This window comes from Cajanus cajan, chromosome 1 (assembly GCF_000230855.2).
Source record: "Cajanus cajan strain Asha chromosome 1, NIPB_CcT2T_4, whole genome shotgun sequence".
In the NCBI taxonomy this organism is placed as follows: domain Eukaryota; kingdom Viridiplantae; phylum Streptophyta; class Magnoliopsida; order Fabales; family Fabaceae; genus Cajanus; species Cajanus cajan.
The window spans coordinates 29,347,297-29,363,950 of NC_138517.1; the positions used below are offsets into that span (position 1 = coordinate 29,347,297).

General features: G+C 31.3%; 1 protein-coding gene across 1 annotated transcript; it reads left to right on the forward strand.

Moving 5' to 3' along the window:
• The first annotated feature begins 239 nt into the window (after positions 1 to 239).
• Positions 240 to 3,048, forward strand: LOC109819057 (glucan endo-1,3-beta-glucosidase 8). Its single transcript, XM_020384642.3, has 2 exons — positions 240 to 926; positions 1,793 to 3,048. The coding sequence occupies exons 1-2, from the start codon at positions 598 to 600 to the stop codon at positions 2,895 to 2,897; spliced, it is 1,434 nt and encodes a 477-aa protein (XP_020240231.1). The 5' UTR covers positions 240 to 597; the 3' UTR covers positions 2,898 to 3,048.
• The last annotated feature ends 13,606 nt before the right edge of the window (positions 3,049 to 16,654 follow it).

The window sequence follows — 16,654 nt, forward strand, 5'->3', positions numbered from 1 at the left end:
ATGAAAATATTTTTTAAGGAATTTTTATTCATCCCTATATATTAAAAATAGTTATTTTGTATAATAATATTTTTTAGATTTTTCTTTATTGAAAAGATCTTTAGAAATTCTTTTAACTTTTAATTTAATTCAATGCTTATTAATAATATTTATCTATAAAATAAATTTTAATATTTTAAAAATAAATTATCCATTTTAAAAATATTAATATAAATATTTATCATAAATTTAAAAAATATTTAATATATTTAAAAATATATATTTACATAAATCTTAAATATAATATTAATATTTATACAAATTTAGTTGTACATAATTAAATATTGAATCTGTAAATTTATTTACCAAAACATTATGTTAAAATACTAGTTATATAATAAAATAGAACTTTTGGCAGTTTTTACCGTTCAAGTACAATAGAGAATTTTTTCCTATAAATAATTAAATTGAATCACTTTTAGTCGCAAGACAATTCTTTTCTCTTTTCGCCAACTCAGTTTCGTTCTTCGTGTGAGTTTCACTTTTCATTGCCACGCTCACTCTTCAAGAACAAATAAACACTACCCTTTTGTTATTTTCATTGATTTTGTGGGGGTGATGGGAAAAGGTTGGTTTTTGAGATGGGTTTTGGTGATTGTGATGATGGGGTGGTGTGTGGAAGGGCTTGGGGTGAATTGGGGGACTCAAGCCACGCACCAGTTGAATGCAGACACTGTGGTTCAAATGCTGAAGGACAATGGGATTAAGAAGGTGAAGCTTTTTGATGCATATGAGTCTAGCATGGATGCTTTGGCTGGGTCTGGGATTGAAGTCATGGTTGGAATTCCCAATAACCTGCTTGCTGAGATGAATGACTATGATCGTGCCTTGCAGTGGGTGAAGAAGAATGTTACTCGTTACAACTTCAGGGGTGGAGTTAACATCAAGTGAGTTACTGCTTTCACCTTTTGTTTTCTTGTTTTGTTTTGTTTTTAATCAACACTTGAGGTTGTCAATTTTCTAAATGTGGGGTGTGTGACTTTAATCTTGATGGGGTATCAAATGTAAGTGATCAGTTGTTTAATGTTTGAATGATGGATCTGATCTGAGTGTGTATTTGATTTCTTGTTTTACTAGTTAGTTTGGATTGATGTGGCCTATGTTGGCACGTGTTTGGTCCCAACTCTGGATGTGATTTTCACGTTAAACTGAAGTTATCAGTTACAACTTTTTCATTATAAACGTGAATTCATGGTTGGATCTATGTAAGTTTGCTTGCACTGAAACCGTTTTGGAGGAGACTTGTAAAAGTAAACTTAGGTTGTATCTCTTTTGAATACAGATTCTCTTTATTGGTACTTGTGGTGTGGCTTCTTGTGGGTCTGTTTCAAGAGTCGATTTTAATTGGCGTATTCAACTAACTAGACCTATTTTCTAGATAAACGTATTAGACGCGTGCGCCAATTATTCCTTTTCAAATAAGAAAATTAATCAAAAGTTTACCCTTTGAAAATAAATAATTTTGAGAAAGCTTATTTCACTTCTTCCCTTCTCATCTTGAATAAGTGTAAAACATTGGATCTTGAATGAATGTTGAAAGACATGCATAAAAGGAATATTTTGGATAAATAAAATATTACTTACTATTGAAAATTAGAATTGACATTACAAAATTTTATAAACTTGAGCTTCACAAAACTATTGCCCTATCCTAGAATTTTATTCTTTTCTCAATTTATGATTTTTGTTACAATGAATTGTGTACATTGGTTTAAATTTGGGTTCCATAAGTAACATTTGTTAATATGGACAGGTATGTAGCAGTTGGGAACGAGCCATTTTTGAGATCCTACAATGGTTCATTCTTGAATATCACACTTCCTGCATTACAGAACATTCAAAATGCCCTGAATGAGGCAGGCCTAGGAGACTCCATAAAGGTCACAGTGCCCTTAAATGCTGACGTGTACGAGTCTCCACAGAACAATGCTGTTCCCTCAGCAGGAACCTTCAGGCCTGACATAACTGGCCTAATGACCCAAATACTGCAATTCTTGGCAAAAAATGGTGCACCATTCACAGTCAACATTTACCCCTTCTTGAGCCTCTATGGGAATGACGACTTCCCTTTTGACTATGCCTTTTTTGATGGTGTCACCAATCCCATAATTGACAATGGCATTTCTTACACCAATGTTTTTGATGCAAACTTTGACACCTTGGTGTCAGCCCTCAAAGCAGTGGGCTTTGGGGACATGCCCATTTTGGTAGGAGAAGTGGGTTGGCCCACAGATGGTGACAAAAATGCTAATATGGCCAATGCTTTGAGGTTCTACAATGGGCTTCTCCCCAGGCTTGCAGCAAACAAAGGGACCCCACTTAGGCCCGGGTTCATGGATGTTTACCTATTTGGGCTTATTGATGAGGATGCCAAGAGCATTGCCCCAGGGAACTTTGAACGCCACTGGGGGATTTTTAGGTACGATGGGAAGCCCAAGTTTGAAATGTATCTTTTTGGCAAGGGACAAGACAAGTTACTAGTTGGTGCACAAAATGTGGATTATCTTAATAAACAGTGGTGCATGTTAAACCCTGATGCAAAGGATCTAAGCAAACTTGCTGATAATATAAACTATGCTTGCACCTTTGCTGATTGCACTTCACTTGGATATGGCTCTTCTTGCAACAACTTGGATGCTAATGCGAATGCCTCGTATGCTTTCAACATGTATTATCAGACTCAGGATCAGGATTACATGGCATGCAATTTTGATGGTTTGGCAAAGGTTACTACAACTGATATTTCAACACCTACTTGCAATTTCATTATTCAGATCAATCCTTCCAAGTCCTCTTATTTGAGGCCCCCACTAGTGGCTTTCTTGTTTCTCACTCTACCCTTGATTCTATTTTTGTAGGATCTTGTACATACATTATTTTAGGTGCTATTTTTTTGGTATATCTATAGGTGCTATTTATATTTTTTTCAATTATTTTTATTTTTCATCTATCAAAATTATAATAATAATATCAAATGTTGAATTTAAAACTTTGTATATGTTATTTTAAGTTTCACCATTTAGTCAACTTTAATGATTTTTTATGAATTATTTTAGTTGATGACAGTATTATAGTTTATACTTTTGAGGATTCAATTGATAAAGAATTTTATACACTTGGCATTATAGATCAGATGGTGAATGTATGGCTTGTAAGGGCCACAAGAGTTGTTGCTCTTAAATGCGTTTGACCGTTGATTCTGTGATCTAATTTTGCAGTGTTCACTGTATTGGGAAATATCAAACAATTATATTAAATGCTTGTTTGGAACTAGGAGCTTCCACCCGTCAAATCACGTTAAATGCTTCACCATAATGTGTTTGTTTTTGCGTTGACACACTTTTCAACTTGGTTAAAATTTTCAATTGGTGTTGAATGGATAGCGTAAAAACAAACAAAACCTAATGTATGTATTAAAGTGTTAACGTGAGTAATTTACGGTAATAATCTTACTCTCCGATGAGAAAAGGAACATGATGTAAATTTGTTTTTGTCTTTTAAATGTAAGATTGATTTGTATAGTCATTTAATCTGGAAAAAAAAAACTTATTTTATTGATTTTTTCATAGAATTTCTCCATTTAAATCTCACTAATGAATTTTTTAAATAAAAGTTTTTTATTATTTAATTTACTACACAACTTGTCTACTAAGTTAATAGTACCTTATGAAGGAAAATATTATATTAAACAACATCACATCAAATATAATTATCGATGAAATCACATTAATTGATATTAAATAATCGATTCAAATTATTATTTTAATGTTATTGATGTTTTTCAAGAAATAAACTAAGTTTTTTTATTAAAAAAATTATAACTAAAGACATCATATTTAAAATTTTGAGATATAAAAACAAATTTATCTCAAAATTAAGTTATTAGAAATATATTTAAATTATAATAAATTAAAGAAATTATCATCATATATTCACTTTTCTTTCATCTCATTTTCTCCTTCATTTTCTTCTTATATTCTCTTCTTTTCCATCACATCAATATTTATTCTATTATTTTTTTTCTCGGTCATTTTTTTTCCTTTCCTCTCAATGTCGTATTTTTGCCTCAATTCATTCCAAAATGAGATGAACTTATATCACTACTTGAAAATTAATGGTGGATATCATATATACAAGAGTACAGCTACAGACTCCGAAATTTTTATCCAAATCATCCTCCGATTATTAAAAAATTAATATTTTTAATAAAATTATTATAAAATAATTATTTAATTTAATATTTTATAATTTAAATTATTATTTTAATTATTCGGAATTTATTTTGGAATCTCATTCGGAAGTTTTATCATTTTCCTATATACAAATAGTAGAGTGGGTTACCCGTGCACGAGTTAAGTAGTGAATGAAATTATCTATTAAATTTAAATTTAATTAAAATATAATTTGATATTTAAAAATATTTTTGACCAAAAAAAGTTTTTTTTTTTTTTTTTTGCTAGTTTTAAAAGTTGTAGTGAGTTCTAAATATCCAACCAAATGTAAATGACTGTTTTCTTCTTATTTTTAACAACTTGTATAACATTTTTTAATATGACATCATTCAAAATGTATATTGATTTTGGTTTAATATAAGTTGTTTTTAATTGGAACACGGATGAGTACTCTCAGATTTTTTTATTTATATTAAAATAATATTTAATCAATAAAAGTCACGTTTCATGAATGCAGATTAACTATCAATTATCAATTTTAATACACTGTATAGGTTATATCTATAAATAAATAAAAAATCTAAAAAAAAACCTCAGCATTTACCTTTTGTAACGTTGATTTAAAATTTTTAACTGAATTAATTTAATTATATAATTTCAAATAATCTAGTTAACTTTATTTAAATTCATTTAAAATTGATTTTTATTACTCAAATAAAGTATATAGCGATCACAACTTCTTTAATAATTCATATTACAATATATCGATCGTAATTATCATAACTAATACAATTATCATAATTATATACACATATTTAATTATTACACTAATTAATTTATTTGCATCAATAAAATTTCTAGTAAGCTTTAATAATTACATTAAATAAAAAATAATGTGTCTAACTCTTTTTATTAATCATGTCATAAAATTTTATATCAAACCAAATTAAATGAATATTACTTTTTTTTCTTTTATCATTCAATAAAAAATATTTATATTATTTATTTATTTTATTATTTTAATTGATATCAAATATAATTAAATATTTATCATTCAACTAATTTATAATTAAGGACAATTACCTTAATTTTTAATTTTTCTTTTAATATAGGGATATAAGAGTAAATTGGTATATGGTAAATTTGGTCGCCCATGTTCAAGCTAAAAATCAAATCTTAGTCCTACATTTAATATAGTTCTTTAATTAAACATGAGATTAGTTAAATGGTTTGTGGGAATTTTTTAACATATTATGTAATTCAGTTTTATTTATCATAATTATTTATAAATTAAATATTAATATTTTAAAATAAATAATTAATAAATAAAAATAAATTTGTAGTTATAATACAAATTATTTATCATAAATCTAAAATAAAATTTATATGTTTAAAAACATTTATATATACGAATTTTAAATATAATTTATATATTTAAATATAGTATTTATTTTTTATATATAATTTTTTTTTATAAATTTGAATTATATTTTTTTATTCTAGAAATTTTAATTATATCATCTATAACATAATAAAGGGGATTACTCCATTTAGTGTACACATTTTTTAGATGATTTTATTATTAAAGTTTTAAGTTATAAAAAATAATATTAAAAATCAATTATTTTTACGAACATAAGATTTAAACTCAAGACTTTTATGTTTGAGAATTAAACACAACACTAATTAATCTAACAAACATTGATAATTTGTTAACACTTTTAAACATTGATAACAAACATTAATAATTTTCTGAAGACATGAAATGCATCAACTCTACTAATATATAATAAATATTTTATACACTTCACTACTAGTTAAAATTAAAATTTTAAATTAGTTATCTATATTTTAAATCGTCGTCCATCAAAATGTCTAAATTTAATTGAGACACCAAATTTAAAATTCAGGAGGAAAAAATGTTCGGTTTAGTGTCAAATATTTTATTTTTATAATTTTTTTACTGTCCACCAAATTCTGAATAAAAAAATAATAATGACATTGAATAAAAATTCGTATTATTTTTGGGCATCGTAATGAAATTAAAATTTGAATGTGAAATATATTTTATACTAAAAAAACAGAAACGAAACGCCCATCATTAGCATATTATAATGTTAATTGATTCTTTTACAATATGAAATAAATTTTTGTAAGTAGCGTTCAAGAAATATATTTTATAATAAAAAACAAAAATAATAATTATTTGTATAATATAAATGTTGATAATCACAAAATTTATTACGTTTAATGTTGATTGATTATTTAATAATATAATTTATATAATTATTTATTATATAATGAATGACTTATTTATGTAAAAAAATAATTATAGTTAGTATCCCAATCATATATTTAAGAAGAATCATATATCAAGACGTATTTGATGTGATTAACACGTCATTCAAACTTTTGAATAGATTTACAAATATATTTATAATGATATGATATGATTAATTGTGTAATTAATTGTAAATATTAAAATATTTATTTCTTTAATTAAAATTATAAGTATTATCAATTATTCTTACATAGTTTAATATATGTATTTTCATTATTGTTCTTACCTAAATTTACGAGTGCTTCAACAATGAGAATGGTATCCTAACTGTTCCAATATCTGTGATAGTGAAAATATCTATAAAGACACTTTGACGTCAAGTTGAAGAGAAATTTAGATTAAGAATGAGATTAAGATAGAATGATACTTGGTGCCCCCATATATATATATATATATATATATATATATATATATATATATATATATATATAAGTATGTATGTATGTAATTCATCTTATCTTTATATTTTTTGATAATTTTGTATGATGTCTTAAAAGATACACATGCTAAGATATTTTGCTAGCCATTAGGAGTTAGCTTAGGATTTCATTTTATGATGATGTTTTTTGACCCAATATGAGCAAGCAGGAGAGAGCTAGCTTGACCTGGGTGAGTTGGGTAGTATATAAACCACCTGAATCTGAGCTCTTTAGAAGGAAGAAGTTATGAATTGTGCTTAAATCATTTTATTTCTCACTCGTGTTAAGGTATGCTGTTTGGTTTGAAGTTTGAGGAGACTTGTATGACAAATTAGAGCATGGTACATACACATAACTAGTTTTGCCTGTTTTGTTATTAATCATTTGTTTTATGTTGGCTAGAGATAGTAAGCTTATGTGATGCAATATAAATAGGTTAACCTATATGTTTGGTCAAAGGATGATTATAGATCCCTATAGGTTTCATATTTTAATGATAGCAAACAGAACATTTTTCTAAAGAAAAATATTTTTGCAAAATACAAATCAGACGAAGTATAAGATGCAATTTGTAACACCCTAGATTTCATAATTTATAATAAATAGTAATTTAGAAATTATTTTAATATTTGATGTATTTATTTTAGAGTTCTGAATATTATTTAACCTATTATATAAATTATATTTTATGCACGATACATAATTTTATGATTATTATTTTGATTAGTATTCTGAAGGTAACTTTATGAAATGTATTTTATTTAATGATGCTTTTGTTATTTGATTAAAAGGGAAGATGGTGGAGGACTATCCAAGGAGGCTACATACTTGAAGACCATTGGGCCTTTAACTAGGTCTATGGTTAGGAGACTAGAGGAGGTGCTTATTAGACCTATGCTCTTCATGATCATTGAGTATGATTCCTCTTTTTAATCCCTTAGTTTCCATTGTATATACCTTGTAAGATACTTGTACATAATAGTTATTTGTATAGGTTTACTTTGCCTTTGTATTTGTAAGACACTTTCTTTTCTTATAAGATATCCCTTTGAGATTTTAGGGTATGTTACTTGGAGACTTTTGCTCCATTTGACCTTGTATTGAGGGTCATTGATTTTCATATTTTTAATAGTAGAAGTGGAGTGACAAATAGTAAGGTGTGTAGGTGTAATTAGTAATTAGGCCAGAAATGGGCCTAGGATAAATTTTACATATTGGGCTTGTTTTCCTCCATTTTTTTTCCAAGGAATTGATTTAGCTAGGTCTCACCATCATTTGGTGAACCTAACTAAACCAATTCCAAGATTTTTGGATTGGACCAAGTGAAGCAAAGCACCCTTGGCTGCTTAGCTCATCTACTTGGCCGAAGTTACTAAGCTTCCTCTACAAACTTGGATAGCTTATGCTACAAGTTTCTAACTTAGCTTGCTTCCCAAGCTTCTAAGTTAGAAGCTTGCTCCACAAGCCTCCTAGTTGACTAGACCGATTAGCTTGAGTGTAAGAAGGCTAACCATGGTTATCCTTGAACCATAGTTAGTCTAGCTTGCACCACAAGCTTTCCCCTCACTATATAAGTCTTTCCATTGACTTTGTAAACACTTTTGAAGCATATATTGAGAGATTTCTGAAATTTTTTCAGAATTTTCTCTCTTCCAAAAGTTCCAACCTCTTTGATATTCATCCAATTCTCTTATCTTCTTCAAGTAAAAGTGTGGTGAAGATTGAAGTGGCTTATCTCTTCCAAGGAGTGTCGCCTCTTGAAGAGTGTTCTTCACCAATCTAAGGTGAAATCCAAAGCTTCTTCCTCCATTGGAAGCTTCGGAGAAGCTTAAGGAGAACCAAAGAGCGAAAGGTCTAGGGAGAAGCTTGAAGAGGAATCAACATCAATCCGGTTCCAAAGCAAGTTTCCATCATTTGGTATATCAAAGCTAGGTCTCTTTGGTAATTTCTTCCTTAAGCTTTTTGTCTTGTTTTTGATTCAGTCAAATCATGTAATATTGTGTCTATAATTGTTCCTACTTGTTTTTTCCTTTATTGTCTTGTGTTTGTGTGCCTTGAATTGTTCTTGTATCACATTAATAAATCTATAGAACAATTCACCTTGTCTTGCTTGTTTTGATTCATACACTACTTCTTGTGAATCAATCATTGTGTGTGCCTTTGGATATTCTTTGTATGTTCTTTTTAATTCTTAGGATTGCTTTATCTTTCACTGGACTCCTATAAATTCGGTCAAAAGAAATTCCTAAGAAGAAAAGAAACAAGAATACAAGCATTTTTCATTTCTTAGTCTCCTAATTTTGTCTTAGAGTCATGTGTAATTATTCTTGACATTACATATCTTGTGTGCCTTTTTATTTTTGAATCTAAATACATTAACCTTTGTTTTGTGTGGTATTATTGTTGGCTGGACATGTATGAAATCCTAGATGTGCTCATTAAATGATTCCAATCCACGTTATTAGTCCTAACATGTTCCAGAGTCAATTTTTGTGAACCTCAATTACTATTTGTTTCTTAGCAATCTAAGGCCTGCAATTCCTTGTGTCTTTTTGTGCTTATTTTGAAAAACAAAACAGATTAATAAGTGTATTAAAAACGAAAATCAAAGGTGTACAAAAAGAAGAACAAACTAGTAGCAAAACTAGTAACTATTGTGATTGAATTTTTGACTTGTACACTTACACTTCTTACTCCTCTTTTATCCACCACTTGGAAACCTCTTTTATAATTGTTTGGCCTCTATTTTTAAGTGCTTATATTTAGTATAAAAAAATAAAAGAAAAGAAAAGAAAGAGTCAAGAAGACAACAAATGAAAAAAAGAAAACAAAAGCAAAAGCTAGGAAAAGAAAAGTGAAAAACAAAGAAGTATTAGGAGCACTTGGCCTTGAAATTTTTATGTGATTTTTCTTGAGGTTTACTTGTTGTCCAGTGGTTGGAAAAACATTTCTAAATATTCAAAATAATATCACAATTTTTGTTTTGATTTTATAATCAACTCTAGAGCCATTCCTAGGATTATTCCTTTGAGTGCTAGTGTTGAAATTAGCCTTTAATTATTGCTTTGTGTCTTTTTTGGCTTGAGTTTGTCACAATAATTCCTACTTGAGTTTAGCCTCTTATAATTGTGCATTTTTAGTTTTGATTTTATTGGACTCCACATTCTCATGATGGTTTTTAAGCCTTGGTGAAGCTAATCCATTTTCAAGCCATTACACTTGGAAAGGAGGGATAATTAAGACATATTGGATTCATCTCAAAAAGGTCACAACTTGAGGAAGATTGAGGTAATAAAATCATTGAGTGAAACACATTGGAAAGGATCATTTGTTTGCTTATTTTGCAGGCAAGAAAACTTTTGTTTTAGGTGGCAGATTTTGAGACAGATTTAGAGACGAAATTAAAGACGGATTCTAGCAACACTAATTCTGGTACCAGTTGAGACAGGTTTAGCGACTAGATTAGAGATGGAATTCCAAGAACAATGTTCCAACAAGGGAAAGTTGTACCTTAGAGACAGATTTTAGAGATAGATTTGTGTGGGATGCTCCAAATCAGTCACAAAGCTGTCTCCAAATTTGGTCACTAATTTTTGGTGAAAATTTTAAATTTCTTGTATTGTATTTCATTCATTTTCTTGTAAATCTTTAACTCTATCCTTGGGTTAATTTCTTGCTTTTCTTTGTTAAATCAAACTCACATTTAGGAGTGGTTGTTTGGGAAATTCTTTGCTTAAATCCCACCACTTCATAAACTTACTCATCTTCAAGTGAAGGGTTCTATAATAGCCACCATGATGATGGCTATTATCAAAGACACCCTAGGCAACATAGGCCTAGGCACGAATCAAGCTATCCAAGAGAACCTAGATTTGAACTTCCTCCCTTCTAAGGTAAGGATAATGTAGATGATTATTTAATTTGGATTGAGAGATGAAGGTGGAACAATTCTTCACTAACCACAATGTAAGTGAAGAAAGGAGTTCCGCTAGCTACCCTAAGCTTTCAAGGGTATGCCATGTATTGGTGGACTTTCCTTGAAAGGGAAAGAAGAACTCATCATGATTCTCCAATTCAATATTGGAATGAGCTTAGAACTGCCTTAAGGAGAAGGCATATTCCTTCTTATTTTGAGAGGGAGTTAATGGACAAGCTCCAAAGACTCCAATAAAGAAATCTTAGTGTGGAGGAATATAGGCAACAAATGGAGTTGCTTATGATGAGGGTCGAGATTAGGGAAGAGGAGAGAACCACCATTGCTAGGTTCCAAAGTGGTTCAAACCTAGAGATTAGGGACAAGGTTGAACTAATACCCTATAGAGACCTTAATGAAGTAGTTCAACTTTGTTTGAGGGTAGAACAACAACTTAGGAGAAAGCCTAACCTTAGGAAGGAATCTACCTCAAACCCTAGGAAGGACTTCAATCAGGAAGGTCATTCCTCCTATTCAAAGGATAGACCATTAGAAAAATCCAAAGAAAAACAAAAGCAAAAACCTTTCGATGAGCCTAGAAATAGTTCCATTAAGTGCTTTAAGTGCTTAGGGAGGGGACACATAGCTTTCCAATGCCCAACAAAAAAGACCATGATCATTAGGGGTAATAAGATCCTAAGTAAGGAAATCACTTCATCTTCTTCATCATCCTCAAGTGAAGAAGATGTTGGCCTTAGTTCTAGTGAGGAAGCACCATGTGAAGGTGACCTATTGATTGTTCAAAGGTTACTTACCAACCAACCAAAAGAACAAGATCAATCACAAAGAGAAAACCTTTTCCACTCTAGATGTAAAATTTTTAAGAAAACATGTTCTCTCATTGTTGATAGTGGATCTTGCAACAATTTTGAAAGCCAAAGGTTGTTTGATAAGCTTAAAAGAACTACGATAGCCCATCCTAAATCTTATAAACTTCAATGGCTTAATGAGGATGGTCCTATAGAAGTTAAAAATCAAGTAAATGTTCCTTTATCCATTGGAAAATATAAAGATGAAGTTTTATGTGATGTAATTCCAATGGATGCAAGCCATATTTTACTTGGTAGACCTTGGCAACATGATAGGAAAGTCATTCATGATGGTGTCACCAATAAAATTCGTCTAGTCCATCCAGGCAAGAAACATAGTTTGACTCCTCTTACACCATAACAAGTGTTAGAGGATCAAATATTTATGAAAAATAAATTTGAGGAAGAAAAAAAGTAGAAAAAAAACCCCCTATGTCTTGAAAAGGAGGAAAAGAAGGTTATAGAGTTGGAAGGTAGTGTCCCTTCCAAGGAAGTTGTTCCTAGAAGTCAATTTTCAATAAACCATTTAATAAAACAATGTATTCTAGTTGAACAACCTCTTTACCTTCTCTATATTAAAGAGACACTTGCTGTCACAAGTTTTGAACTTGAGTCTCTACCTAAGGGGGTTCAAACTCTTTTAAAGGAATTTGATGAACTATTCCCTAAAGAAGTTCCAAGTCGACTTCCTCCTTTAAGGGGAATCAAACATCAAATTGATTTGGTTCTCGGGGCTAGCCTACCCAATAGGCCAGCCTATAGGACCAACCCTCAAGAAATAAAAGATATTGAGACCCAAGTTGAAAACTTGAGGAAGAAGGGATGGTTGCAAAAGAGCCTAAGCCCTTATGTTGTACCTATTCTTCTAGTTCCAACGAAGGATGGAACTTGGAGAATGTGTACAGAATGTAGAGCCATTAATAATATTACTATAAAATATAGGCATTCAATCCCTAGATTAGATGACATGTTAGATGAGTTGCATGGAGCACTCATATTTTCTAAAGTTGATCTTAAAAGTGGTTAACACCAAATAATGATTAAAGAAAGAGATGAATGGAAACTGCTTTTAAGACCAAGTTTGAATTATATGAGTGGTTAGTCATCCCTTTTGGCCTGACCAATGCTCTTAGCACATTTATGAGATTAATTAAACATATCTTAAGGGATTGTATAGGTAGGTTTGTAGTTATGTATTTTGATGATATCCTTATCTAAAGTAAAAGCCTTAAGGACCATCTACAACACCTTAGAAATGTCTTACTCATTCTTAGGGAAAAACATCTTTATGATAGCTTAGAGAAGTGCACCTTTTTCCAAGAAAATGTGAACTTCTTAGGTTTTATAGTTGGCAAAGAAGGGGTTAAGTTTGACCTCGAAAAAGTCAAGGCCATTCAAGATTGGCCTACCCCTAAGAGTGTGGGAGAAATTAGGAGTTTCCATGGCTTAGCAAGCTTCTATAGGAGGTTTGTTAAGGACTTCTCCACTATTGCATCTCCACTTAATGAGTTAGTCAAGAACGATGTGCCTTTTATATGGGGGGAGAAGCAAGAAAAGGTTTTTCATAACTTAAAGGACCAACTCACACATGCACCCGTTCTAGCTCTTCCAAACTTTTCTCAAACTTTTGAGCGAGAATGTGATGCAAGTGGCATAGACATAGGTGTGGTTTTACTTCAAAGAGGCCACCCCATTGCATACTTTAGTGAAAAACTTAGTGGTCCCACCTTGAATTATCCCACCTATGATAAAGAGTTTTATGCTCTAATTCGAGCCCTCAAAACTTGGGAACATTACTTAGTGACTAAAGATTTTATCATACACACTGATCATGAGTCACTTAAGTATTTGAGGGACCAAGGTAAGTTAAACAAAAGGCATGTTAAGTGGGTAGAATATTTAGAGCAATTCTCATATGTTATTAAATACAAGAAAGGGAAAAGTAATTTGGTGGCTTATGAACTTTCAAGAAGATACACATTACTTACAACTTTAAGTTCCCAAATTCTTAGATTTGATAAGATTAAGGAATTGTATGAACAAGATCTAGATTTTCAATCCAATAATGAAAAATGTCTTAAAAAAGCCTTTTATGGATTTTATATTAGTGATGGGTATTTATTTAAAATGGGTACAATATGAATACCCAAAGGATCCATTTGAAAAATTTTAATTAAGGAAATTCATGAGGGAGGTCTCATTGGCCATTTTGGAGTTGATAAAACTCTAAGTTTTATAAAAGAAAGATTTTATTGGCCACACATGAGAGTAGGTGTCCAAAGGTATTGCTCTAAATGCATAGCTTGTTTACAAGCTAAATCTAAAGTTATGCCTCATGGACTCTACACACCTCTACCCATAGCTAGCACCCCTTGGGTTGACATAAGCATGGATTTTATACTTGGTCTCCTAAGAACCTAAAGGGTACATGATTCTATCTTTGTGGTAGTGGACTGATTTTCAAAAATGGCTCACTTTATTCCATGCCACAAGGTAGATAATGCTAGCCATATCTCAAGACTCTTCTTTAAAGAAGTTGTTAGATAACATGGATTCCTTAAAACAATATTTTCAGATGGGGATGTTAAGTTCCTTAGTTATTTTTGAAAACACTTTGGGAAAGACTAGGAACTCAACTTCTATTTTCTACTTCTTATCAACCACCGACAGATGAGCAAACAGAAATAGTAAATAGATTTCTATCCACACTATTAAAGGTAATCTTAAAGAACAACAAGAAGTCTTGGGATGAACATCTTCCTCATATAGAATTTGCATATAATAGGGTAGTTCACAAAACTACCAATCTTTCTCCTTTTGAGGTTGTTTATTGCTTTAACCCTTTCACTCCTTTCTTATTATTTGCATAAAGAAGTAGTATCTAAGGCTGATTTTATAAAGAAATTCCATGAGAAGGTTAAAAGCCAAATTGAAAAGAAAACTCAAAAATATTTTGAATACAACAACAAAGGGAGAAAGAAACTTATATTTGAGGAAGGAGACTTAGTTTGGCTTCATTTAAGAAAAGATAGATTTCCTACACAAAGGAAGTCCAAACTAAGTCCAAGAGGAGATGGTCCATTCCAAGTCCTGCAAAGGATCAATGATAATGCATATAAGTTAGATTTACCTTTTGATTATAGTGTTAGTAATACATTTAATGTTTGTGATCTTATGCCTTTTACAGGAGATGCTAACACTGATGATGAGGAGGTAGATCTAAGGACAAATCCTTCCCAAGAAGGAGGGTATGATGGAGGACCATCCAAGGAGGCTACATACTTGAAGACTGTTAGTCAAATAGCCTCGTATAACTTAAGAGGGAGGATGAATTAAGTTTTCCAAATTTTCCTTTTAAAAAACTTTTCCGAATTACTTTCTTACAAATTCAATTCCTTAGATAAATTTATATGTAAAGAATGAATGATGATGCAAACTACTCAATCACAATTAATAACAAGTCTAAAACCAACAAGGAGAAAAACCCTTTCTCCTTTACAGATCAAATGATCAATTGAGTATAATGTAGTAACTCGCTTTGAAGTGTAGATTTTACACTTTGATGATCTTAAAGAACTCTTTAGAGATTTTTGCAAATGACTTTGGCCAAGGAGTTTTTTTTAATAGATTTACATTTGAGTTCGTAACCTTCTTTTGAAAAATTATAGGTATTTATAGACAATTATTTCTTAGGTTGTGTCTTTTCATGAAGAGTTGTAACTCTTTATAATTTTTCAGAAAAGATGCTCTGGTAATCAATTACAAGACTTGGTAATCGATTACAACGGTTTTAAGTTCAAAAAATTTGAAACATTGTATCTTTTAAATTCAAATTTTTGAATTTTTTTCTTCTGGTAATCGATTACAAGGTTTGGTAATCGATTACCAGAACACATTTTGTATTCAGAACGTGCTAGGGCATAACTACCCCCAAAACCTCTCTTTTTCTCCACATTGTCACATTCTCTCAAACCCTCAAACCATAACCTCCTCGTCTCTCTCATTATCTTCTTCTCCACTAAGATCCATTCATGGCTTCTTCCTCCAAAAGACCCAAGAAGCTGGAAGTGAGGGGGAGCAAGCGCCCTCTGCCCTTAGGGCAACTGATTTCCAAATGGTTCGTGGATGAGAAAACCCAGGAATATTACTTCGAGTGGTATGCGGGTCGGAGAATCATCCCTCCCAAGACCCTGAAGTTGGAGTGGTTCAAGAATGAAGGCTTTAGCTTTCCAACCCTGCTGGAGCACCAAGAACTTGGGAAGTTTTTGGAAATGGAGGGACCCTACTACCCTGAGTTGATTAGGCTGTTTCTCTGCTTTGCAACAAGCAATGAAGGCATTATGCAATCAGTGGTGAAGGGGAAACTGATTAAGCTTGACAGGCTAACTTTGAAGGCGGCTGTCGGGCTGAGTGGCACAGGACGTGAAAAACCCCAACCCTTTAACTTTGGTGATTTTGAGGAGCTGACGACCTTCAGAGATTGTCAGAGGAATCCTGAGACCACCAACTACAACAAATTCTTGGCGGGAGGTATGAAGAAAAATTCCCGTTTGATTTCCTTTATTATTTCTTGGATGTTAAAACCCCGTTTGCATAACCATGCCCGCTGTCGGGCTGAGTGGCACAGGACGTGAAAAACCCCAACCCTTCAACTTTGGTGATTTTGAGGAGCTGACGACCTTCAGAGATTGTCAGAGGAATCCTGAGACCACCAACTACAACAAATTCTTGGCGGGAGGTGTGAAGAAAAATTCCCGTTTGATTTCCTTTATTATTGCTTGGATGTTAAAACCCCGTTTGCATAACCATGCCCAAATGTCAAGGGATGAAATTTTATTAATGCATGTGATTAAGAAGAAAATCAAGATTGATTGGGTATCAGTTGTAAATGATTGTATGTG